The sequence below is a fragment of the Ahaetulla prasina genome, chromosome 3 (assembly GCF_028640845.1).
Source record: "Ahaetulla prasina isolate Xishuangbanna chromosome 3, ASM2864084v1, whole genome shotgun sequence".
Taxonomy (NCBI): domain Eukaryota; kingdom Metazoa; phylum Chordata; class Lepidosauria; order Squamata; family Colubridae; genus Ahaetulla; species Ahaetulla prasina.
The window spans coordinates 186,156,842-186,165,882 of NC_080541.1; the positions used below are offsets into that span (position 1 = coordinate 186,156,842).

Sequence of the window (9,041 nt, forward strand, 5' to 3'; positions counted from 1 at the left end):
CCGGTGCAGTAGGATACCATGGTCGATGGTATCGAAAGCCGCTGAGAGATCTAATAGGACCAGGGCAGAGGAATGACCCCTGTCTCTGGCCCTCCAGAGATCATCCACCAACGCGACCAAAGCTGTCTTCATATTTGCAAATGAAATATGTATATAAACACACAATAAAAAGTAGATGATATACATTTGCCATATACAAATTATAGATAGGTAAAGCCTTCAGGATACACAAAGACATTTGAAATATTCTTAGAAGATCTAAATGTCATTAGAAAGTTATTCACATCCATCTCCCAGCCTCTCTGCAGAAAGCTTTCTGCATTATTTTTATTCTTGTAAATTTGTTGACAATGTGATCACAAAGTGACAGTATATAAGTTCAGTATTGTTTCATCTATTCAGTTCTGAATTCAAGTAGTTGTAGGATTCTGGTAATAAAGGAGTTAAGACTCAATGCTGGCTCCTTTTGGAATTGGCCAGCCTCTTCCCTACAACTAGACATCTGGATTTAATAAAATCTAGCAAATGAGAGTGTGTTCTCTCTCCCTTCTTTTACAGAGAAACTGTCAAAACATTCCAATGGTGTGAGGTAGAATCTGGTACAGAAGTTTCTGACTGGCAAAGCACAAGACAACCAGCACAATCATGGCTTCTCAGCGTATCTTGCTTCTGCTGATTATCCTGGTCAGTACTGTCGATGGGCAACAACAGTTAATGGAATACATGGAGAGGAGGCTGGCTGGCTTAGAGGTGAGCATATAACACGGCAACTGACACATTTATCTTTGAGCTTGATAGGCACATGGCACTGAACTGCAGTTGTATAGATGTCTTATTGAATAGTTTGAATGGTAGGAAAAAAAAACCTCTCTCAAGTGGGAACTCACTAGAGGCTCAATTTGAAAGAAGATAAAGAGTGCTGTTCATGATTGTAGATAATGGTATAGAAACTTGAATGAATGTGAAAATTTCAGGCTGCTTAGTTTATATTTGTAAGGAGAGGCATGCAACATATTCTGAAAACAAAAAGTTTTTTCTCTCTCAGATTATAAAGTCTTCTCCATATTTTAAAATGCTATAGTTATTTGGAAGGTCAGGAGCATCCTGTGTAAACATAATAGTCTGACAGCACTTCAGCCATAAATTCACGAAGGCTCTACCCAGCTATTCTGAGGATTAGTAGCTGGATGCATGCTACTGATTGGGAGACAGAACTAGAAAATAAGAATTCTGAAGTCTAGATTGCAACTTGGTACTTTTAAAAGTAAAACTAAATTTTGCAGGTCATCTTAACAATGAAAATACAAGTATATAGGATGCCTAAAAATCCAGAAGGTAGATGAAAATACCTCAGAATTAGCTGATATTTTAACATGACAGGTTTTTAAAATCAAGACTTTCAGTATTTATAATAAAAAAGGCTCTGTAATATGTCAGATCAAATACAAGCTGATTTTTACAGAGTGAATGCTGTCTCAGTTTGAGTTTGAGTTCATTTTTTATCCAGTTATGAGCTTTTTCGTTTTTTCTGCAATTATCTGGATGTAACATGCTTGCTCAAGAGTTTCCTCTACATTCCCCTTAAAGCTTCTAATTCCCTCTGTACCATCAGGAACGCATTTCCCAGTGGCATGATCAGAGCAGCCGATATTCCACTGAACTGAGAGATTTCAAGAATAAGGTGGTGTCTATGTTGGAAACGGTGGAAAAAGATAAGGAAATACTCCGTGCAGAGGTGGAAAATACTGCAATAAGGGTGGACCGACTAGAGCGAGAGGTGGACTATCTTGAGACCCAAAATCCTGCTCCACCCTGTGTGGAAGTAGATGATAAGCTAATGGAGAATCAGGCTTCTCCTGGCAAGAAGCGCAAGAATGAGAAATACGACAAACTGACAGGTAAGCAGAATTCCCCAGGTCATGTGCCCACACTAGAAGCTAGAGCTAATGACCCTCCCACATGTCTTTTCATATGGTTCCCAAATGTTACCATCAGCTATTAAGTTATATTTGGCAGTGTTCACATGTTGGCTAAAGCTGTAATGTGGGTTGTTTGGTTTGGATTAGCATGCTGTGTTAATCCAGCCATTTTGGTGTGTGAACGATGGTTTATGGATTAATGTACTGTGTAAATTGAGCCAATTATTCATGAAACCATAGCCCAGAAAGCCTCAGCTTAGTGATAAAAGTCAGCCTAACCCCACTAAATAAAGGAATATTAAGATAGGCATTTGTAAATGTTTACCATCATGTGGGGATTAGATATACAGTTGAACTCTATTTCACATTTTACCTTTCAAACTTCTGCCAGAGGGAAGAAGGTCTTCAGTATTCTGAAAACAATTCTCCTACCAGAATATAACAAATGTCCATTAAAAAAGAAGAGATTTTGTTGCAGTGGAGAGCTGGCAGCTTTATGTTGGTCATTGTTAAAGAAATCAAGACAGCAGCCTGTTATTAAATAATAATAAATACAGTGAAAAAGGACATAACCTTAAATTATTTTAATGGTCAACATGCAAAGCTCACAAAATGATATAGCTGGTATTCAGCAAAAGCTATAATTTATTATGTACTCGCCAACGGGAGTTGTTGCATTTCTCCTTCACTTAGCACAATAGCCTAAGTCAGCGGTTCTCAACCTGTGGGTCACGACCCCGTTGGGGGTCAAATGACAATTTGCCAGGTGTCGCCTAAGACCATCAGAAATATGGGAAGTATACTTGCGAGTTGAAGAATCGCGCTCCAATGGTTGACTCCACAAGCCAGTTGCAGGCTCTTCAAATCGTTAGCCAAATTCGGCTTCAGGTGCGATGAATTAAAAAAGAGAGAAATCTTTGCTCTGATGTCTCCCTCTCAAGCCAGCTGCAATGCCTCCGTCCTCGAGGCAATTGCAAGCAGTTCAGATCGCTAGCCAATACGGCTTCAGGCGCAATAAATTCAAAACGAAAATAATTTTACGGTTGGGGTCGCCACATCATGGGGAATTGTATTAAAGGGGTTGCCACATCGTGGGGAATTGTATTAAAGGGGTCGCAGCACTATAAAGGTTGAGAACCACTGGCCTAAGTGGACGGACAGTTTTGGAAGAGGGGAGGAGCTTCATATTTTATTCCCTACAACAAAAAGAACATTTACATTTTATAAGAAATGATTTTGTTTTCTTCCTTGCATTTTCCTATAAGTGCAAGGTCCAGTTTTGTTTTGGTTTTTGGATCAATGTAGATTTTCTCCAGTCTCATCTTCCAGCGGTACAACCATTACCACTGTAATCAGGTCCATCTAGGTTGCTGCTGGCTATCTTCTTCTTTTTTTCTTTCCATCATTCCCTGAATTATGGACTTAAGGAAGTAGATCTTTGTCCAAAATGCCCAAAATACAATAACTTGTGCCTTGTCATTTGTGCCTAAAGAGAGGATTTTGGATTAATTTGTTCTGGGATCCATTTGTCTGTTTTCTTGGCTAGTCACAATATTGATTTTCAACACCAAAGGTCAAAAGCATGAATTCTGTCCTATCTTGCTAACTTTTGCTTCAACAGAGTACCACAATGAAAACAATTGTCTACACAATTCTGACCTTTGTGGGTACAGATACAATATGATATCTGAATATATTTTCCAAATCCTTCATTGTTATCCTACCAAGTGCTGGTCTGAGAAGTATTTTTGACTGTTCGATCCTTTAATGTTGATTCTAAAAGACAGAGACAATCCATCACTTCAATATTTATTTATTTATTTATTTATTTATTTATTTATTTATTTATTTATTTATTTATTTATTTATTTATTTATAACAGATATAAACAATTAATTGATAATCAAGTAATCAAATTTATTCCAGTCTTCAGACAGGAGTTTCAATTATCCTGAGCCACTTATCAATTATAAGGCTGGTTGCTGTTCCTCTTTTCATTAGTTTGGCTTTTTTTGTATTTAATCTTAGCTTCCCTTTTCTCCCTGTACTCCCTATTTTTTATCACTAAAGTTTCCAGATTATTTGCATTTTCAGCTATCAAAGCAATGTCATCAGCATAGCAAGTTATTGATTTTTTCTCTCTCCAATTTTAAAGTCATGCTCATTTCTTTCAGTCAACCCCCCCCCGTCTCTCTGTCTCTTTGTCGCCATCTCTCTACACACACACACACACACACACACACACAAAGAGTATGTAGGTTAAATAAATAAGGACACAGTATTCAGCCTTGTCTCATTGTGCTACCCTGGAGTTAGACTGTTTCACCATGATCCATCCAGGATCATGGTGGTAGTCCTCAATTTACAACAGCAGTTGGGACCAGAATTTGTGTTGCTAAGTGAGGGGGTCTTGAAGCACAATTGCATTGATTTGTAATGGCAATCCCTACAATCCTGGTTAACTGAATCCTATGATCATTAAATAAGACAACTTTCTGCTAGCTTCCCATAACTAAAATTATAGGAAATCTGGCTGGAAGTTCCAAGTCCCAGGCCTTCAGACAGATAAGTGGCTGCTGCTAGGTGGAGGAGATAGCAAGAGTGTGCTTGGGGAAGGCCTGGGACAGTCCATGAGAAGTGAGGCACAGCAAAGGGAGGGTGTGCAAAAGTGCATGAGGATGCAAAGGGAAGGTTAGAAAGGTACATGTTGATACAATGAGGTTTACAAGAGGAACTGCACAGGTTAGTAAGGGTTCCTGGAGGTGTGATGCCAGTCAGGGAAGGTGAGTGTCCAAGTGGCCATGGTATAAGTGCAGAGGGGCTGGAGGAGGGTGGTCAGATAGGTGATATTTACCCCAGAGACATGCAACAGTCCCTGCTGGTTTTACCATTGACTTTCCAAAGAATTTGGCAGGGAAAGTTGCAAATAGTGAACATGGGATCATGGGAGAGTTGGCAACTGGTAATAAATACAAATGGGTTGCCAAGTACCCAGGTTGCAGTCACATGACTGCAGTGATTCTGGAATGCCCAGATTCCAAGAACTGGTTTTAACCTCCGTTGGTTCAGCTCTGTCAGAATTTCAAAGGGTTGCTGAATAATGGTCATAGGTCAACTATTACCTATATATGCTTTGCATAAGGACAATGAAGTATTCTGGGATTCCTATTTCCCTAAGCATATTCCTACAATAATCAAAGGTTTTTCTATTACATAAGAAGCACAATCTGAGTTCTTTCTATGTGCTTTTCAATTATCAGTGTCCATCAGCAATAATGTATCTTGTTTCTTGGCTGTTTCTAAAGCCAGCTTGAACATCTGCAATCTCCTTTCCCATGTCGGGCTTTAATCTGAGTTGGAAAATCGTAAGCATTATTCTGCTTCCATGTGAAATTAAGGACATTGCATGACAATTTGAACGTCCTTGAATTTCCTTTATTTAGTATTGGTATGTAGAATGACCACTTCCAATTTGTTTGCCGTTATATCATATTCCAGATTGAGTGGCATAGTTTGGTTAGAACCTTTATTGATTCTTCATCTATTGTTTGCCATATTTTCACAGATATTCCATCAATTATTTTAGCCTTCTGACTTGGTAATGATTAGGAATACTGATCCTTCATCTTCTTGTACTAGAGGTTCTTATAAATAGGAAATATCCTTTAAATTGTCTTCAACAACAAGCAGCCTACCTTGTTGTCATGTTCCTTTGATTTTAGATTGACCTTGATAATAAAACTGGTTAAAATCCTCTTTTTCTGAATCAGTTGGAACATAAATTCGGATAATCATCATATTGAAGTGTTGTCTGCAATGTCTAATAGACAATATTCAGTCATTGTACCCAAGAATTATCTTGGCAATATTCTTCATAACTATGAAACTAACACCATTTCTTATGTGTGCTTATGTATACTCTTAAATTTATTGATGTCTACATTGTCAATCTGTAGTCATTTCCTTTTCATACCATCTTTCACTGTGCTTGAGATTTCCCCTGTTCATACTTCTTATGTTCTATGTTCCCATTGTAAGTCTGTTGTGGCAGCTTCAAATTTCTTTTCCTGCATGACAGCAGCATAGCAAAATCTCTTGAAGGTTTTAATTTACCCATCTCATAAATCCACTAGTACTCCAAAAGATCCTCAAATCTTCCTCAATAGCATAGAAGCATAGAATCATAGGGCTATAAAGGACCTTGGAGGTCTTCTAATCGAACCCTTGTCCAAGGCAGGAATCCTAGAGCATTCTAGACAAATTGTTGTGCAGTTGTCTTGAAAATGTCCAGAAATGAAGTACCCACAGCCTGTGGATCCTGATCTTGCTTGCCTTTCTTTTTTTGTGTGTGTGTGCATACATTGTCCAGGACAGAAGCCCAGTTTACCCTAAGTATATTCAAGTAATCTGTGTAAGATAGAATTTCATACAGTATGGTATTTATATGGTGTACTTTTAAGTTAACTTAGTTGTTTGCTATATTTCATCAGTTTCAAAGTACATGCTTTGGGATTAGAAATGGGCAAAATAGTTGCACGGAGGCATATTTTTAACATACAAAATAAATGAATATAAGATACTGTTTTTTTTCACAGCATCGGCATATACATTAGAGGGCCATCCGTAGTTTAATTATCAATAAAGCAGTTGGCATAAATAATTTGTGGTATATAAAATATAAATAATCTCAGAAATCTGTAAAATTTAAGCCATCTGTTTCTGAACATGACATGGAATGTTTTGTGTGCTTACATTTGTTGATATTATGCTTCAATACGGATGTGAGATAATATATATTAAGCATGCTATAACTATTCTTTATAGATTGCAGTGACACCATATCCCAAGTCAAAGCCATGAAGATATTAAAGAGGTTTGGCAGCACTGCTGGACTCTGGACCAAAGACCCCCTCAGTAATTCAGAGAAGATCTATGTGTTTGATGGCACCAGCAATGACACTGTCTATGTTTTTCCAAGGATGCGAGAATTCACCCTCTTTTCTGCTACCCGAAAGGCTGCACGCATCAAGTTGCCCTACCCATGGGTTGGCACAGGACATTTGGTATATGGAGGGTATCTTTATTATATTCGGCGACATGGCACATTTCAGGTTATCAAGTTTAGCTTGACCAACAAAACAATCGTTGATAGTTCTGTCTTCCCAGCTGAGGAGCAGATCCCCGTCTTTGGTCTTGCATCCTACAACTACATTGATTTGGGGGCCGATGAGGAAGGCATCTGGGCTATTTATGCCACACAAGAAAATGAGAAAAATATAGCATTGGCCAAACTAGATCCTACATCTCTAGACATTGAGCAAATGTGGGACACACCATGTCCACGGGAGAATGCAGAGAGTGCTTTTGTTATCTGTGGAGCTCTCTATGTAGTATACAATACCCGGTTGCCCAGCCGATCCCGTATTCAATGTATCTTTGATGTCAGTGGCTCAATGGCATCTGAAGATGCTGCCCAAGTCTATTTCCCAAAGCGATATGGTTCTCACTCCAGTATGAAGTACAACCCCAAAGAAAGGCAGATCTATGCTTGGGATGATGGCTATCAGATCATTTACCGTATGGAGATGAAGAAGAAGAGTGAAGTCTGAAAAAGGCCTTTGTCTCTGGCAAAAGAGAATCTGAAACATATCTCAGTGCCACAGGTTACGACTCAGATGCCATACATGCCAAGTGGTGCATAGCATAGGAAGGCAGCAGCCATAAAGAGGACTGATTATACTGAACTTTTAAAACGAAATGCCTTTCTGATATATTAAATGCTTTTAAACAGATATTGTCTGCATTTTTTATTGGTGCCTGTCAATTTTCATTTGCTTTTCAACTAAGATTTATTTTTTTAAAAAAAATAAATTTTAGGATGGAAAAACTATTGTTCCAATCAAAAGCATGAAGAAAAGATTTGTATATCTAACTTCTTAATTTACATGTTCTTCAATAACTTTAAATCTTCTACTCTGTAGATCTCTGCTGTAGATCACTCCTTTTTCAAAAGCAATTCAGAAGAGATTGAGAAATATTTGACTGTCATTTCAGACTCTAGGAGTTTGCAGTGGCTATGGAAAACAAAACCCTGGTTATTTTAATGGTTAATTTAATGAGAGTTCACCTGAAGTGCTCTACTAAAATTGGATATAGCAATTGGAAAGTGCAAAGATGGGGTTTGGAGATGAATGATTATGCTGTATGCCATTCTTCTGCCCCACTGCGATGCTTTTAAATGCTGAATGAGTTTAGATCAGTGTCAAAACTAGCGTAAATTTATTTTCCCTCATTGCTTACAATTTGATTTAAGAACTTCAATTATCAGAGTGGCCTATAACTGGAATATTTGAAGTAGGGCTAAATATCGCTATCTTTCATTTGCTAGTCTAGACATTTAGCGTGACTCACATTGCAGTTATTATCTGAAAAAAAAAGGTGAATTTTCCCATAATCAATTTTCTTTTTTTCCTTCAGCTTTTATATCTAGCTATATTTTTTTGTGTGCTGAACATCAGAGAGAATTTAATGCATTTTGAGTTCTTTGTGGTTTAGAATTTCTAGTTGATAATTCTTTATACTGGAGGCTTTGCTTGGGCAAGGCTAATGTTGGGTGCATGTGTGTCTCTGCATGTGGCATTTATTGTTTATGTGCAAATTACTGAGATTTTAATTTTTATAGAGAGAGTATATTTCTTTATGTGCATAAACAAGAAGAGTACTGGCCACATGGCACAGAGAAACATACATTTATTAGAAGATGTGCATATGTGGAAAAAAATTATCTTCATCCCTGTCTGGACAATTTGCATCCAATCTCCCACCTTCTTTTTATTTAGGAAAGATGGTAGAGGAGGTGGTTGCATGTCAACTTCAAAGATTCCTGGATGAAATGAATGATCTGGACCAGTGGTGGGTTTCAAAATTTACTACCGGTTCTGTGGGTGTGGCTTAGTGGGCGTGGCTTGGTGGGCATGACAGGGGAAGGATACTGTAAAATCTCCATTCCCTCCCCAATCCAGGGGAAGGTTACTGCAAAATCCCCATTTCCTCCCAATCAGCTGGAAGTTGGGAGGTAGAGAATAGATGGGGACAGGGCCAGTCAGAGGTGGCATTTACCAG

At 38.2% G+C, this 9,041-nt stretch overlaps 1 protein-coding gene across 1 annotated transcript; it reads left to right on the forward strand.

Annotated features, from left to right (window-relative positions):
• The first annotated feature begins 562 nt into the window (after positions 1–562).
• OLFML3 (olfactomedin like 3) lies at positions 563–7,711 on the forward strand. The gene is made up of 3 exons (XM_058178186.1): positions 563–750; positions 1,613–1,898; positions 6,744–7,711. Exons 1-3 carry the CDS (start codon positions 646–648, stop codon positions 7,526–7,528), a joined length of 1,176 nt encoding a protein of 391 aa, XP_058034169.1. The 5' UTR covers positions 563–645; the 3' UTR covers positions 7,529–7,711.
• The last annotated feature ends 1,330 nt before the right edge of the window (positions 7,712–9,041 follow it).